Raw genomic sequence first — 18,157 nt, forward strand, 5'->3', positions numbered from 1 at the left:
GATGATATTCTGCGTCATTTAACCTCTCCCCGTAAGTCCCTAATTGTTGTAGGCGACGTCCTGGCCTCGTTTGGTAAGAACTCCGGGCTCTCCCTTAATTGGGGGAAATCTCTGCTGTTTGTCCTCGGAGGAGAGCCCCCGATCCCCCGCGAAATTGTCCCATTCAGATTAGTACAGACGGGTTCAAGTATTTGGGGATTTTCATCTCTCTTGACTCAGCAGTCAGGTATGCCAAAAATCTCCTTCCACCTTTGCAGAGGCTTAGGAGTGACATCGCTAACTGGAGGAAACTTCCGCTCTCTTTGTTGGGGCGAGCGGCTCTTTTCAAAATGATGGCTCTGCCTCGTTTCCTTTATGCCCTTCAGAATTCCCTGGATGTAGTGCCGGCTAGCTATTTCCGTGAGGTGGAGGGGTTGCAGCGTAGCCTTTTATGGGAGGGCAGACCCCATATTGCTTTAGCAAAGCTGATGCTCCCCTGGTATGATGGAGGCATTGCCCTCCCTGACATTAAACGGTACTATTGGGTTGCCCAGCTGGCCGCGATCAATCATAGGACATATGGCCCCGTTGCCGATCCCGGCTACGCCATGGATAGATGGCTTCTCCCTGGAGGCAGATCTAATAGGGCATTGTACTCTAAGCCACCAAAGTTAGATTTGACAGGACCGACTAGGCATGCGGTTAGGATCTGGCACGATGCCACAAGTTCTTTGGGATGGAGGGACAAGTTGACACTAGCTACTCCACTTTTTGATTCGGAGCAGCTGGGTAAGCTTTGGAAGACGAGAGGGTTTGATAAGTGGGACCTGATAGGAATCTCTACCATTAAAGACATCTGGAGCAAGGGGAGGATTAAGTCATTTGAGGACATGCAGAATGAATTCGAGCTGACGAGATCTGAATACTTTCGCTATGCGCAAATTCGTCATTCACTACAGGCAGCCCTGCCTGTGGACGCTGACCTTCCGGGAGGCTTCGCCTTTGAGGATAGAAATTTAGATGGTCACCTCCCCGAAAAAACGATCTCCCTGATCTATAAGAAGTTAATTAATCACAGGGCGGACCTACTTACCGAGCTGAGGGATAAGTGGGTGCGAGACGGAATAGAACTCGATGACGAGGACTGGCAATCAGCTGTGTCTTCTCCTAAAGTGGTTGCCATTCCTGCACGGCTGCGGCTCGTTCAATTAAAAATATTACATAGGGTCTATGTTACGGGGCCCCGCCTTGTACAGATGGGTCTGTCTGATACCGGATTGTGGAGACGGAACTGTTGTCTCGTGGGGACATTCCTCCATGTTATTTGGGAGTGTCGATATATTGCCGAGTACTGGCGTAAGATTCACAACACTATTCATGAGGTTTTGGGGGTTTCCCTGCTACCAGAGGCGAGGAGGTGCCTCCTTAACATATGGGAACCTACTGACCTTAACTCCGCACAGACACAGTGGGTCACATTGAGCTTCATGATAGCGAAAAGGAACATTGCCCAGCAGTGGGGATCAAAACAGCCTCTCACCCTTGAGACCTGGAAGAGTAACTTAGATTGGTGCATGTTCCGATGAAAAACTGTTTTTATGGCAAGAGGTCGCCCTCGAAAGTGGGCTTCAATTTGGAGACCCTGGAATAAATATAGAAGAGAGATCTGTGTGCCACCCAGGAATGCCGTTTTTGATGTACCCCATCCCCGTAAGGTTCCTGGCGTGTATGTACTCTTGTGCCCTGTACCCCCGTGTTTGATGTGTTGAATGTGACATTATTCTTCTGTACTGCGTTTTTTACTGATGCTTTGTTTTAATAAAAAGAATTGTTAAAAAAAAGAATAGAGACACGTGCTGTTTTAGTGCAACATTATATCCAACAATCCACTGAGATTTCACTATTAACATCTTATTGTCAAGTTTTTTGTTTTTTTAAAAATCTTTATTCATCATTTTCCAAAAACACCAAAATTAAAACAATTAGTTGTATAATATTGTGTCACATGTTACCGCATGGGTAAAATTACAAGAGACAGAGCATACTCATATAACAACAATCGACCAAGTCATAGGCAGATTAGAGGCAGGAAACATTACAGCAATCCCCAATAAGGATTCGATATAATACGGCAAATCCCAAATATCAAAAGGGAAATGAAATTAAGGGAAAGAGGAGACAAGCGTAATGGAAACACCTAGGGAGGGGGGAGAGCACATAACTCGACCCACTATCGATCAACATTAAACCCAATAGACAGTAGCTCAACCACACGCCACACACGGCCGTCAGGAGATTAACATTGTTCTGTAAAACATACAAATTAATTTACAAAGAATGAATCAATGCACAGCCCCTCAGCCTATCCCCTAGGGGAACAATGTGATGATCTTGACATGTCTGGCGCTCAGCCATAGTTTTGGTGACGTACATGCGATATGGGCCCCAAATGTCAATGGGTCTAGAAGTGGAGGGGACCATAGTTGAAAATTCCTCACTGTTAGTGTTGCAGAAGGCCAAACTCCGGAGCCAAGAGCCATGTTTCGGAGGACGGCGATCACACCATAGCAGTGCCACCTCGCGCTTAACCAACAAAAAAACCAGTGCCGCTAGTTTACGCACAGCACGTGGGAAGTTGGCGACATAGCCCAGAAGGGCAATTTCAGGGGTGGGGACTAGGTTTAGGTGTAACATATCACTAAACGTGCGGTGAACCTGGGACCAATAATCCTGAATTGGTGGGCAGGACCATGAGAGGTGCGCGAAGTCTGCGAAAGGGGCTTTGCACTTGGGGCAGGCATGGGAACGCTCAGGGTCAATCCTGTGTGAGCGCGCTGGGGTATGGTATAACCTACGCACAAATTAAAAGTGTAAAAGCTTATGCCTGCTGTTGAGGGAGACGTCTTTTGTGGCCCTACAACACCACTTCCACTGTTCGTCCGAGATAGGGTAGCCCAGATCAGCCTCCCATACAGATCGCATCGAAGAGGACAGGGATATTGTTGAAGAGATACAAGAACCATGGCAGCACTATCATTTTAATTATGGCAATACGTCCAGCCATAGATAAGGGGAGGCAATTCCATCTCTCAACCTGGCCCTCCAGGACAGTCACCCTGTTGTCGTAGTTCAATCTAATGGTGGAAGCGGTGTCTAACTGTACGTGGATACCTAAATATTTCACCGAGTCCCGGTTCCATGTAAGGGGGAAGGAACAAGTCCACTCCCCTGTACCCGGGGTGAGCGGAAAGACGACAAACTTATGCCAATTAATGCGTAGTCCCGAGAATTTACCAAAACAAATTATCTCTAAAATCAAAGGCTCGAGGTTGATCTGAGGCTGCCTGACATATAAGATGGTATCGTCTGCATATAATGAAATTAATAGCGGGCCCGTATGAAACTGGAGACCGCGGTGTAAGTGGTTCTCTTTAAAGTGACGGAGCAATGGGTTCATTGCTAAAATGTACAGCAGCGGTGACAAGGGGCATCCTTGTCGCGTGCCTCGCGTTAGGGGGAATTGCTCTGTGATGGTGCCATTGAGACGTATTCTGGCCATGGGAAGTGTATATAACAGTGCAACTGTGAAGACGAAACATTCAGGCATTCCCATACGTCTCATAATGGACAAAAAGAAGGGCCATTTCAGAGAGTCAAATGCCTTTTCAGCATCAAGAAGAACCGCTGCTGCAGGAGTGGCCGGATCAATGCGGTGCAACACAGAGAAGAGGGTCCGAAGATTGAGTTAGGTAGATCAGTGCGGAACAAAGCCGGACAGAGCCGGAGATATAATTGATTCCATCAGCAACGATAGTCGGATGGCAATGACCTTTGCTAGGATCTTGTAATCCAGGTTTAATAGAGATAGAGGTCTATATGAACTACACATGGTGGTGTCCTTGCCCGATTTTGGGAGCAGCACGATGACCGCCTCCCTGAAAGTGGGTGGCAAGTAGCCAGTTTCGAGAGCCTCAGCATAGACCTCCACCAAGCGAGGGACCAATACTTCCTTATAGGTCTTGTAGAAGTCCGCTGAGAAACCATCCAGGCCCGGTGCCGAGGAACCTCTCAAGGAGTCAATAGCTTCAACAATACTATCTTGTGTGATAGAGGTGGCCAAGAAGTCCTGCATGTATTTCTCTAAGTAAACCAGCGCAATCTCGTTGAGGTAGTCCCCTCGTTCTGTGCGGTCATCCAATAACGTGGATGTATACAAGGATTTATAGTAAGATAAAAAGGCCTCACAAACCTCAGGTGTGGTACGGAGTATGTCTCCCGTGGGGCTTCTAATTTCCGTAATGTAAGATGAAGTGTTAGGGGGACGAAGGAAGTGTGCCAAAAGCCTGCCCTGTCTGTCACCCTCCCCATACTGCCGAGCCGAGTTCTGTTTAGTCAAAAATCTTAATTCTCTATCGGCCTCATCTCGAAACTTCACCATCAACTGTAAACGCTTGGCCTCTCTCTCGGCAGAGTGAGAACGGAGCTGTTCCACGTCAAGCGCGGCAATGTCTCGCTCAATTCGGGTCAGAGTAGTACGGACGTCATGCAACACACCAGCGTGCTTAGCTATGCAAACACCCCGAATGGTGGCCTTGACTCCCTCCCAAAGGACCGCCCAGGTGTCCACCGTGCCCGTATTAAGCTCAAAGTATTCCTCAAGGGCCAGCCTAACCTCTTCCGTTAAAACAAGGTCCATCAGGGCCCTCCCGGGAAAGCGCCATTGCCTCTCATAGCCACCCGCCCTAGGAATCCTCAATCTCAGGACTATGGGAGAGTGATCAGACAGGGTGCATGGGAGTGTAAGAAGGTCATCTACCCAGCCAACCACCCCAGGGAGATGAGCCAGTAATCGATCCTGGTCCAGGTATCGTGGTACCCGGAGTAATGGGAATAGGCAGGCGACAATGCATGCATGGCGGCTTCAATGTCAATAAGAGCAAAGTGGGAGCATATGTCAAGGAGCACTGGGCGTGAGCGGGCCTTAGTGTCAGGGGAAGTAGATGTGCTATCTCTGGCAGGATAAAACAACAGATTGAAGTCACCTCCAACGATTAATAAACCTGGCACCAAATTGAGTAAATGAACCTGTAATTCATGGAAAAATGAAGGGGTGTCGGTGTTAGGGCCGTAAACCCCAACCAGTGTGATCTTGTGCCCCAAAAGGGTCCCCGCGACTATGACATATCTGCCGTCTTTGTCGATGATTGTATGAGATGGAGCAAATGGTACAGGCTTGTGAATACATATAGCAACCCCCCTGGAATAGCTGCTGTAGTGGGAGAAGTAGCGGTGTACACCCCAGCTCCTAGCGACATGTGTAGTGTCAGCGAGGGATAAGTGTGTCTCCTGTAAAAAGACTATATCAATCCTGTGCCTGGCTATATAGTTAAGGACCTGCTTACATTTCTTAAAGTTGTTCAGTCCCCGAACATTCCAGGACATTAACGAAAGCTCGGAAGGGCTGAGCTGCAAACCTAACTTGGCCATATAGACATGGAGGACAAAATTGACCTATACAATGAGTGGCTCACCTCATACTCCGTAAGACGACAAATGATTTAACAAGAAAAAATGAAACAGTACCAAATAACCCCCCCCCCCTACCCCCCTCCCAACCTCTTATAAACCCCTAAGAGGAAAACCCAACCCAATGTGGAGGTGAAATGAAGCGATAAACATGGCATAGTTGCATTGCATACATAGACCACTGCATCAAAAAATCCTGCAAAACCAAGACATCAGAGGCATTCGCCATGGGGGGCAGCGACGCCACGACATCCGGGCAAACCAACACGATTAATCATGGATGAACCTGACTTGAATTCAGTCCAGCAATCCCAAAGCTGATGATACAGAAAACATGTGAAAATGTCAGCCAGGGCCAGAGTCCGAGAATAGTTCAACGCTGTGCTGGGATTCACTCCACCCCGGGGAGGGCATTCTGGAGTCGGTGTTTGATTGAGAACCCTGTTTTTTATAGGTCTGACAAAACTCCTTTGCCTCCGTGGGGCTGTCAAAAATGCTAAATCTGCCAGCTACTTCAACCTTGAGGCGTGCAGGGTAAAGCATACCGTATTTAAGGCCTAGATTCCTCAGGGCAGCTTTAACTCCAGTGTACTTTCATCGCGCTTCTTGTACCATGAGGGTGAAGCCCGGATAGAAGGACAGTGCGCCACCCTGCCACTGTATCTCTCCCTTTTCACGAGCAGCTCGAAGGGCAGAGTCGCGGAAGTTCATGATCCTGGCAATTATGGGACGCGGTGGTTGACCCGGCCGAGGCCCCAGGGAACAATGGGCCCGCTCCACCACAAACCCCCGAGTGAATGATTCCCTGCCAAACAATTCGATGAGGAGATTTTCGACGAACACGCCAATTCTATCAGTTTGGGTAGTCTCCGCCACGCCTAAAATGCGGATGTTGTTGCGTCGTCCACGCGCCTCTAGGTCTTCATTTTTAATGGCCACTTCCTTTAGTATTTTTTCGGCACGTTCGAGCCGCTTTAATGATGTGGTAGCCGCGTCTTCAATGTCAGATACTCGGGATTCGACAACGTCCAGCCGGCGGTCTTGGGCCTGGACTTTAGACCCCATGTCAGCCAGCTTTTGCTCCAGAGTGTCAAATCTGCTGTCTAGTGCCTTGAAATCGGCCCTCATCTCACCCATCATGGCTGTGACAAGGGAGGTAGTGTCTTCATAAGCGGGGGGAGCCGCCGCGCCCGAAGAGGATCCAGGGGGGGCATCAGCAGCCAGTAGGGAGGTCTTGTCGAAGCTCAACTTCCACTGGTTAGGGTCCCTTTTCCCCATGACGGCGGGTGGGCAGCAGGGAGTAGCGGAGCATCCCCAGCAAAGCGACGAGCACTAGCAGGAAGGCCCAGGAGGTAGACACTCCTGCCTACAGGTCAGCAGGGGTTCAAACCAGGTGAAATGCCAACGGGCGATAAGCAAATAACAATAAACAAAAAACTTTCATGGAGGGTCCAAGGGGAATTGAGATTACCGACCCTCTAGTGTCCTATCCCCCAATCCGACTGTACTAACAACAAAATGGGATACTAGTGGTCAAATGATATGTGGCTAAGAAGGAACCAAAGTGGCATAGGCTGTGTCTTATGTGTGTGACTCCACAGTGTACAGAAACCCCATCAGCCCACCCAATAGCAGAGCATCATCATCTGGGATTTTATACAGGCAGACTGGTATCTCATCCAGGTGTCTCACTAGTTGTTATCGTGAGACATCCTCGGATAGATCCACCAGTGATGTAAAACAGCCAAAGATAAAGATGCGGTGGTGCTGAGAAACAAATTGCAGGTTGAAAAAAGTGAAAGTGAAGCTAAAATTGACTATTATGATGCCAAAGAACAAATCTATTGACGCCTCATCATAATGTCAAGATTAAAAATAGTGTTTTGATAGTATGAATAGATGGTAACTATCTTGTGATATTTAAATAGGTCGACATGTTTCAGCCATTCAAGGACGGTAGGTAGCCCAGTGGCTTTCTTCAGGACCAATAATAAAACACTACTGCCAAAAAGTGCGAAACGATAAATAATCAGAGAAACCCTACCATTTTGCGGAGTTCCAGATTCTGGAAATGGTGTCTCTGAAAGAATTTGTTTCCCAGAAAACTCTTGGGATCAGACCTCACCTCTCCTGGCGCTCGCTCAGGCAATGAGGCCCCGCTCTGTCCGTCGGTACCTCGGGCTGCGTCCTAAGCCGAGGGGCAGGACGTGGCACAGTGGAGAGAGAGAGGCCATGCACATGCCACCACTGTATCCGGAAAGAAGTGCCCCCCACACGTCGCAGCAGGCAAGGACGATGCTCCGACCCCTGGACTTCAGAGAAGGCGTGAATTGAAGAGGCTGCGCGCCCTGGCGAAGAGACTGGTTGGAGCTGCCATGGGAGCGAAGGCTGATCAGATGGGCCTGCAGCGTCGCGACTTCACCCACCAAGAGGCCGCGGGAGGAAGGCACCGATGTGGCGCAAACACCCAAGGTGCCCGTCACAGCCCACGCACCCCCGGCAGCGCCCAGGACACCATGCACAAACCCCCAGAGTCCGCAGGGCCGGGCCGCAAATCGAGCCCCCCGGCTCCGGCCTACGCACCAGGCCCAAAGGCCACAGCACGCCCCAGAGCCGCGGGTCCGGCGGAGCCCCTCCCCTAGCCCAGACCGGAGGGTGAGCGTGGGGGCCCCCCCAGCGCCCCGAGCGAGCGTGGGACAAGGCAACGCACCTGTCAGCCGGGTGCAGGCAAGGGGGTGGCGCTCTGTCCCCTCCGCCGATGTCGCCTCTCAGGTCACTCCTGACAGGTACCGGATGGTGGCAAATCGCCACAGCTTCAGGATGGAGGTAGGCTGCAGGGGCAGGTCCGGTTTAGGCCCGCAGGATGTGGTAAATTGCCCGCCCGAACGGCGGAGCTTCAATCGGAGGCAGCCATCTTGGTCGACCTCCGTGGCCACGCCCCATATTATTGTCAAGTTAATCTGATATTATCTGCCCTCTTACCAGAAGCCTGGCTTGCCAGGGTATATGATCTAGTCACCCAATGCGGAGATTCCGTAGATGGTATAATTTGTGTCAAAGGTTTGCACTCAATAGGTTAGTTTTTGGAGCAGGGCATAGCCTTGCATACTGTATACCGTATACTAATATATTTGAACATGTCCAGGGGATTGGTCCCTCTACCTGCCTTGAATTGATCTAGAGAGCTAAACTTCCCCATGACACATAGATGATGATGATGATTGACGCCAGATTTCAATAGTAATTCCCTTACTGCCCCCTTGTTTGATAAAGGAAGATCGGATTAATATGGAAGGAGATTGCGAGGGAGTATAGCAATGCCAAGTCAGATCTTCCATGCCCAAGTGGTGGCTTCCATCCTTGCGTCCATCACGCTTCAGAAAATAATTTATGAGCTAAGGCACCAGAGACCTTCACATAAACATGTATTGTACGCATGCACCTTATGTAAAAACAAGGTCACTGAAAGTCAAAATTACCTTTCAGGGCTAAAGAAGAGACTCCCATTACTGCCTACATAGCTGACTAGTGTCAGGCTACATTATGAGTGCTGTGTACAGCGCACAGGGGTAGTTTGTAGGTGTGTGGGGCTACTCAGCTCTGTATACTGTGCTAGCTGGCACATTCAGACTTCACCTCCTGTTCTGGCAGGGTGTGAAAAAAAGTATTTAAGGGAGGAGAGCTGAGGGATTCCATAAGGCAGATGCTGTCATTGACTGCACTAAACTTTGTGGGGGTCTTAGCTCTCAGCCGATAAATGGGTGCAGAGTTTTTTGGATCAGAGCCAAGTTGAACAATTATGAATTATAGAGTGAGTCAGTCATGCCGCAAAAGCTATACCGTCTGTCACTTCCCTGTGTGTTGGCTTCCACACCGTCTACTTTTCCCTTCTGATAACCTGCACTCATTAAAAGCACAATATGCTCTTTTTTCTCATTGAGGATCTTCTGGGTCGTGGATACCACGACCCGGAAGCTGTACGTCTGGAGGCAGGGAGGCCGTCTCGCTATCCAAAGATCCTCAATGAGAAAAAAGAGTGGCCCCAATACAAGAAGGGTGTATAAAATATTGGAATATTCTTAATGATTGGGAGTTAATAAACTCAAAATGGCCTACTTGCTTCAATAAGCCAGTCAATATTACAATGGAGTTGTTTATACGGTGGCCATCCAACGCACAGCTTCCTATAGTTTCTTTTATTGAACCTAACAAGGGTGTTTTATCTGACAACACCGAAATCCGGCAACAGTGTAAAAACCACAGAGCTGAATTGTTCGTTTTTTTAAGCTATCAGAACTGACTAATAGTCTACATACAAGGACTATAGAACAAACCATCCTGAAGAAGGTGTTTCAATAGAATCACCGAAACGCTGGGTCGACTGTCTGGTTTTGTTTGCATATGAATTGTAATATTGTTTTTAAATCTGTAGAGGTTGATCCTCTCTTTTTTACATTATAAATGGATGTTTTTAAGTAAAATAAAAATGTATTGTTTAATTCATGCTGGTTCTGCTGACGTACTTCTGAGATAGTTCTGTTGATTTGCACTTTATTAATTATCATATGTGTCTATATAGAAAAGTAGCAATACGCAAAAAAATGATTATGTGTCAGTAGAGTAGGGATTTAGTGAAATTTGAAATACCTGACCCCGTCCCTATTGGATCTCGAGGGTACCTACTTTTGTTTTTTTCTAGAACTCCTAGTGTGACCATGGAGGGTTGAGAGAATGATTGCTTCAACTTGAATCTTTAGGCTCTGTTGCTTCGGAAGGAGGTAAACCATTGTAACACTGGACCGGTTAGGCCCATCCTTCGTTTAAATAGGGACAGTAGATTGTCGTGTTTAACCGTGTCGAAAGCGGAAGATAGTTCAAGAAGTATCAATAGGCATGATTCATTATGATCTAACATTTTTAAAATGTCATCCATTATATGGGTGAGTGCTGATTCAGTACTGTGACCTTGACGGAAGCCGGATTGGTGTTTATCTAGGAGGTTGAAGTTCTCGATGTGATTGCAAAGTTGAATTTGTACACATTTTTCCAATAACTTTGCCAGAGTGGGGATGCTGGATATAGGGCGATAGTTGTTGATGTCTGTGGAGAGGGAGTTGGCTTTCTTTAGTATAGGTGTGACCTGCCCTATTTTCAGACAGTCCGGTATGGAACCTTGCCTCAGAGAGGCGTTGACAATTTTTGCCCATATTGGTAGAATATAGAACTTTATAATTTTGAATGCAGATGGGGGTTGCGAATCCGAGAAATGATTGGCAGGGTTGACCGCTAGCAGGGTGCTATAGATTTAGTGTTCAGTGATGGGCGAGAAGGAGTGCCAGTCGGCATTGTTCTTTGGAACTTCAATCGGCAGGCTGAAAAGGTTCTTGATCTGTGAGTAAAGAGTTTTTTCTTGGTCAGTAGATAGTTGGGGTTCTTTCTTGGATTGAATGTCATTTTCAATGGTTCTAATTTTTCTAGGAAGAATTTGGCAAGCTCGTCACAGTTAGGGGTAGTCTGTTTGCTTAGCTCCACTACGTTTGTAGAGTTACAAAATTGTTGTTTTACGATTTGGAATATTTTTTTAGGACGGTGAATGGCTTGGTTCAGTGGTGTTTTGAAGAAGTCTGCTTTAGCTTTTAAGATTTTTCTGTTGTAAGTGTTTCTCAGTGCCCTAAGTTGGTGTAGATGATCAGTGGATGGTGCTGATTTCCATGCTTGCTCAGCTAGCCTTAACTTGCGCCGGTCCGAGTTAAGATTCTCATTGAACCATGGTTTGGAGATTTTGGTGGAGACATTTTTTTCTTGAAGGGGCGCTGTGGTATCCAGAATTTTTAAGCATAGTGGCATTGTAGAAGTCCGTAAGATCATGGACGTCGGCCATGTCTGCTTATGGTGTCAGGGCGGAATTGCATTGGGACATCAAGGCGTTGAGATCGATATTACCGATATTCCTTTTCCATTGTTTTGTTTTTGTAGGTTGGTTTCGTTTTGGAGTTACCTCACTGTTTATGAAGAAGAAGATGCTGTAGTGATCAGTCCAGTCACATGGGGAGATGGGTTCTAGATATATAGGGCCAGATGTAGGTAAATACTATTTACTGATTCTTAAATACCGAATTTTACCGATTTGGTATTTAAGAATAGGTAAATAGTACGTAGGTAATTTTTCGGTAAATTTTAATGAATTGGTAAAATTCGGTATTTACCGAATCGGTAATTCCCATTCATTCCTATGGGCCTGGAAACCAATAGGAATGAATGGGAATTACCGAATTGGTAAATACCGATTTGGTAAATGGGGAACACATACAAGGGTGGCAGGGTGTCACATTGACACCCTGTTGCACCCCTGAATAGTGCACGGGTGCACATGTGGCACACATACATGCCCTAAGGGCATGTATGTCTGCCACATCGCAGTGTTGTAAAAGCAAAAAATTGCTTTTTCAAAGGTTTTCTTTATTTGCCACCAACTTGTAGTTGGTGGTAAATAACAAATCCTTAACTGAGGAAAGCACTCACTCGAGTGCTCTCTACATTACGGATTCGTTAATTTACCGAATCGGTTTGTTAAGAAATCGGTAATTTACTGATTCCTTAAGATACCAATTCGGTAAAATACGGAATCCTACAAAAATGCCACCTACATTCCAAATGCCAAATACCGTTCGGAAACGGCTGAAATTCGGTAATTTCGGCCGTTACCAACCGGTATTGGGCGACCTATATCTGGCCCATAGTGTTTATTTTTACTATGATGAGGTCTAATGTCTCCCCCTTGTTATGGTTTGGGCTGTCACAGAATTGGGACAGTTCCTGGTCTGCCAGAAAGGATTTGAAACCGCTTACATCATGATGGCCGGTATTGTTCCAATGGAGATTGAAGTCTCCCAGAAAGATCTGCGGCACCTGTGAGTTGGCGTTGGCTGTAATGACTTCCATTAGCTCATCAATGAACTTCAGATTGTCACCCGGGGGGTTGGTATATTATGTGAAGTTGACAGATGATGCTCTTGTTGTCCGAGATGTTGGTGCAAAGATATTCACAGGAGGATAAGGAGATAGAGTCTGCTTGTTTAACTGTGAATGTGTTTCGATAGATGCAGGCTATCTCCCCTCCATGTTTCTCAGTTCTATCCATGCGAAATATATCATGTCTAGGGGGGACCAGTAGGTCAAGGATAGGAGCAGAGGAACTCTTTAGCTATGTCTCGGTGAGGATGATGATGTCCAGATAATTCGAGAGAATTAGATCATAAATGACCGTAGCATGTTTGTTAGCCGATCTGCAATTGATTAGTGCACACTTTAATTTGCTAGTCGGGTGAGTGAGGATGGATTGCATTATGATGACTTTTTTGAGGTTTTCCCTAATTATGGATATGTAGTTGTGAGTGGGTTCTCTGTAGGGGTTGGGTCAGATGGATTGGATGGTGCCATCTAGAGACTTGCTGATTTCATTATGCCTTGTGTATGAGATGAGAAGGTCGTGTAAGTCATTGTCAGATAGATCATCCATTGCCCTCGTAGGTCAATCTGGGTCATTGGGGGAGGGTATTTTACTCTGTGTTGTATAGTCTGGGTGTTGATTCGTGGTGAGGTACCTGCTTGTGTGCTGACTAATTTGGTTCACTGTGGCGCTAGTGGCTTTATTAGAGTTTAGGAGTTCATTGGTGATTGATGATAGATTTTGCATTTCATCCTTGCGTTGGGCTAGACCTAGGGTTAACTCATTGAATCGAGCGGTCCAGTCATGGTTAGGACACTTAGTTAAGTGAGTGGGCGTGTGTTCCCTTATAGTGGTAGTTCCTCCATTACGGCCTGGTAGCGTTGAGATCTGGATAGCAGATTGGGTGGGGATATCATTGTTAGTTTTTGACGGGGTTTGTTGAGAAAGGAGGGTAGTAGGTGGGTCAGAGTGGAAGTGAGAGATGATCTTAAGAGGTGCTAACATAAGAGAGGATGCTGCATGTGGAGGGGGTATATTCGCTGCGTGTGGAGTTTGGGTGAGCGGGTAAGGCATCGAGGGTGTTAGGGGTTGACCGGGGATCAATGTAAGTGTCTGATCAAGGGGAGGTTTGTCAGATAGCTCGCCTGCTAGTTGGGTAGTTGGAATGTCAGGGATGTCGTTTTGGTTGTTGCTTTTTTCATTGGTCAGCCGGTGACTCAGTTGAGTGCATCCATTGTGGCGGTCGTTCTCAAAGCTTATGACTGTCCGAGTTGGACCCGTGGGCCCTGGTGTGGTTGAGTCAGTTGGGAGGGATATGTAGGGATCATTGGGGGTGTGGTGCACCTTATCAATGCTTGTGACTGTCCTAGCTGAGGCCAGGGGCCCTGGTGTGGTTAAGTCAGTTGTGAGGGACGTGTAGAGATCATAGGTTGTTATCTATGGTTATGGTTGTCCGAGCTGGACCAGTGGGCCCTGGTGTGATTGAGTCAGTTGTGAGGGACATGTAGGAGTCGTTGGGGGTTTGGCGAGTGATAGGGTTCCTTGGAGTCGTTAGTGGATTAAGTCGCAGAGGTTGCATGTCTTCCGGGAAAACGGGAGGAGTTGTGTCAGGGAGAGAATTTTTCTTGCTGTTTGCTGCTCTTTTAAGAGTAGGAAAGATCTCGTCTATGAGTGCTAGATTACTATCAGAAGCTTGTATGAGGATATTACCATTATTGTATATAGATATGGTGGCATTCGCCTTGCAGATGTCCAAAGCTATAACCGTCAGTTTGAGGGCATGAGGGGTTTTTCTGGTATTTGAGATTCGAAGCAAGGAGTTGAGGGTGTTTCTCCACTGTGCACGTTTTTTGGTGTGCAGCATGAGGTCATTCGATATTATGCACTTGTTTGTGGAGAAATTGGGATCTGATATCAATGTCTCCGGGTGCGATTTCAGTATTCTGTGTTTATACTTCTTAGCTGCGTTTTTAGATAGATTGGGGGGTAGGAGATGATGAAGGCATGACAACCTGATGGCTGTAAGCTTAATTCCATTTTATTTATTTATTTGAATGATGTGCTTCTATTGTATTAGTTCATGCCCTGATCATACCAACCTTGTTCATGCAAATATGCCATTTGGGTCAGTCCTCATCTCCTCACAAGCATCTGGAAATGCATTTGAGGCATAGATGACACCTGTGCTTTTAAGTACTGCAGCTTTTGTGTGACGATATGCCCCCCCTGAAAATGTAACCTCCCGCAAAAACATGTGTGCTTTAGATACTTGGCATGTGAGCTTCATTCAGCTGCCCTCCTTTTTCAAAACAATATAGAAATACAACACCTTGAATTTTGGGTACAGCACACTGTCGTCTTCCAGCATATCTGTGAGGTATGACAAGGCTGACGTAACTCGCTGCCATGGTAAATAGGCATCTTCGTGCACCAGATATTTTGTCAGGTTCAGAGCAGTTGTGTAGTTAAGAAGTTCAGCACTAAAAAGAAATGCATGAATTAGTGTATACAAGTCCAATGGCAATTCTGATTTAGAATTATGAGTGCTCTATTCCTATGTATGGCTCTTCTATGCTCTATGAAACATGTTAGTGAACTTCAATTTTTTTTTAATTTCCAGTAACTCACCAATAATTTTGAGCCCTATGTTGCAGACCTGGGCCCCGATGTAGGTAAAATAGATTTACCGATTTTTAATTACCGAATTTTACCGATTCGGTAATTAAAAATCGGTAAACCTAAGGGGTGGATATGTAGGAACATCCAGATGTTCCTTTTACCGAATCGGTAAATATCTGTATTTACCGATTCGGTAAATACCGACCGGTAATGCCCCATTCATTCCTATGGGCTTTCAAGCCCATAGGAATGAATGGGGCATTACCGGTCGGTATTTACCGAATCGGTAAATACAGATTTTGACAAGGGTGCAGGGGGTGTCACTTTGACACCCTTTAGCACCCCCAAAAAAGGTTCGGGTGCCATGTGGCAGGCATACCTGCCCTAAGGGCAGGTCTGCCTGTCATATGACACAGGTGTGCATGCACACATGTGCATGCACACCGGAATCGGTATTTTACCATCAAATATATTTGATGGTAAAATACAGATTCGGTAAGGGTTGTGGGACTCAGAAGAGTCCCACCTACATATCAAAATTACTGAATAGGTATAAATACCGATTCGGTATTTTACAGAATCGGTACATTTACCGATTGGTAAATTTACCGATTCTGTAAAATATGTGGCCCTACATACCATTTACTAAATACCGGTCGGTAACGGCCGAAAATACCGATTTTCGGCCGTTACCGACCGACCTACATCGGGCCCCTTGTCTGGAGACTTACCACCTATTGTGCCAATAATCTTCAGCAAAATGTGGACAATCTGTGCTGTCAAAAATCCTAAATTTGTGAGTGAAGGTTTTTCGAAATTTAAAAAACCTAGGCAAGTATGCAAATTGAGGACAAATTCAGTCAAATTGACAGATGGAAATTGGTGGAGTACTGCTCGCATTGCTCTAAATCCCGGCTACCATGGGGATAGTGTTGCACGGAAAGATTTGGCTGGAGGAAGTGTTAGGGGAAATACAAATGGTAATGCAAGAAGAAGTGTTCGCTATAGGTGTGCTCCCAAGAAACTACAAGATTTTATTTGCAAGTAAACCATGCTATTATATAATGTTGAACTTTTGCTTTACACTTCTTTTGTGCCATGCATATGTCCATATATTTTTTGGGGACAAAGGACAAGTGTATTCCGTCCTTTGTGCCATGCCTATGTATATAGGGGCAGATTTACAAGCCCCCTGCGTGACTTTTGCTCCGTCATTGCGTCACTTTTGTGACGCAGCCGAGGCGTAAGTGTTGCGGCCCATTTACAATGTGACGCATCTAGGGAGAGGCATCACATTATTCCTGCATCAGGTATAATGTAAGACCGGTGTTCCTATGCAAAAAGCCATTTAGAACTGACGCAGTGAAATCTACAAGATTTCACTGCGTCATTCTACGCCTTCACTGTGTCAAAATCCCTACGCCTGCTCAGACCGGGCATAGGGAATGACGTTGGGCTTTTTAAATGTGACTCACCCATCCAACTCCAGCAATGCGCCACTTTTACGCCAGCAGATGCATCAGAATTTCTGATGCATCTGTTAATCCTTGCGCCATGGAGCACTGTATTGTAAATATAGAGCATCCATAGTGGCGCAAGGACATTCAGCGCTGATGCAAGGAAACTGACGCATCTATATAGATGTGTCAGTTCCTTGTAAATCTGCCCCATTGTTTGTTTTATTTTGACAAAGGACAAGGGTGTTCCGTCCTTTTTAGAGCGTTGTCAGCCATCAATGTGTTGTTTACTCTTTAGTTGTAGTAATTGCAACGCTTTAGAAAAGCGGGAGAAGTGTGGTAATGTGTATTACGGAATATAGCTATGTGCTGGAATGCCTGGTTGTCACCACGACATTCCAGACATAGCAGTTGATATCTGGCCCCTGTTGATAGAGGCATGTCTTTCTACTCTGTGACTAAACCTCTTCAATCCTTTATCGGTGTCCGCCTCTACTTTAAGATTGTAAATGTTTGTTGTTATTTTCAAACTAAATACAAAGTACTCACCAGGCCATGTTTCTGTAAATTTTGTTTTAAATATTTAAGTGCAATTTTAAGGACAATGACCAAAATAAGTACCATTGGTGCAGTGCCATTTTGCATCACCATTTGCACAGACCAACCAGTACAAAAACATCATTTTTGCACCAGTCTGTCTGTATAACTGTTATTTTTGCACTCATCAACTCGTGCAGTTGTTGGTGCATAATTGTAATACACCAACCATAATCTGCAGGGAACACAATGTAAACAGTAACTGGGGTCTGAAAACTTGCCACATTGAATTTCTTCCAAATTGTTTTCTTACTGCAAAAATTCATCACCTGCAAGAATTAGGCTATGTTTAAAAATAAACAAGTGAATAATCTCTGAAAAGTAGGTGTTGATGAAGAAAGTACTTGGAAAAATACCATTTTGCAGGAGAAATCTCCTAATAAAAAAGTTTTGCTAAAAAAGAAATCCACAAAAACGATTTCTTGGCATACATTTTGCTTGTAGGTGAAGTTGTGAAAAAATGACATACTTTGTAATATTACAAAGTAGTTACATCTGAAAGATCAAACAACTGTGCTAGTAGCACTAACACAAGTGGCCACTCTGGATTCCCCAACAATAAAATGCTCTACCAATAAACATATGTGCGTGACAAAAAGGAATCAACTTTTACGAACAACTTAAGTCAAGAAACATGAGAATGAAGCGATTCATTTAAAAGCTGTTCCATTAATTCATTGGTTAATTAATTAATGTATTTATTCCCTCCATACATCCCTTTACTTGAAACAAACAAACTAGCAATTTTGGCGACTGCCATGCTCTGAGTATTACGATTCATAGCAGGTTTTATTATTAGTCAATGATCACATGTATTAAAATTCGAAGGATGAAAAGCGGAGTAAATGTGAATCTGTAAATTGCAAGTTACGTGACCATTTAATTTACTGAGCTGCGTTACAGGTTCACATGAAAACAGTTTCCCCTGACATCACCTGTGAGTGACAGCTTTGATGAGTTACTATAACCTCCTCATAAGTCTTCCTCGCCACATGATTAACAAAGTGAGCTTCAGTTCCACACCAGAACC

General features: G+C 45.6%; 1 protein-coding gene across 2 annotated transcripts in view; it reads right to left on the bottom strand.

The window, feature by feature from the left end:
* ENPEP (glutamyl aminopeptidase) overlaps positions 1-18,157 on the bottom strand; it is a 297,126-nt gene that overhangs the window by 72,396 nt on the left and 206,573 nt on the right. For both annotated transcript variants that reach the window (XM_078676092.1, XM_078676093.1), the window contains exon 14: positions 14,784-14,934. In XM_078676092.1, coding sequence (XP_078532218.1) covers positions 14,784-14,934 — 151 coding nt within the window. The remainder of the gene's footprint in view (positions 1-14,783; positions 14,935-18,157) is intronic.

Source organism: Lissotriton helveticus, chromosome 2_1 (assembly GCF_964261635.1).
Source record: "Lissotriton helveticus chromosome 2_1, aLisHel1.1, whole genome shotgun sequence".
Lineage (NCBI taxonomy): Eukaryota > Metazoa > Chordata > Amphibia > Caudata > Salamandridae > Lissotriton > Lissotriton helveticus.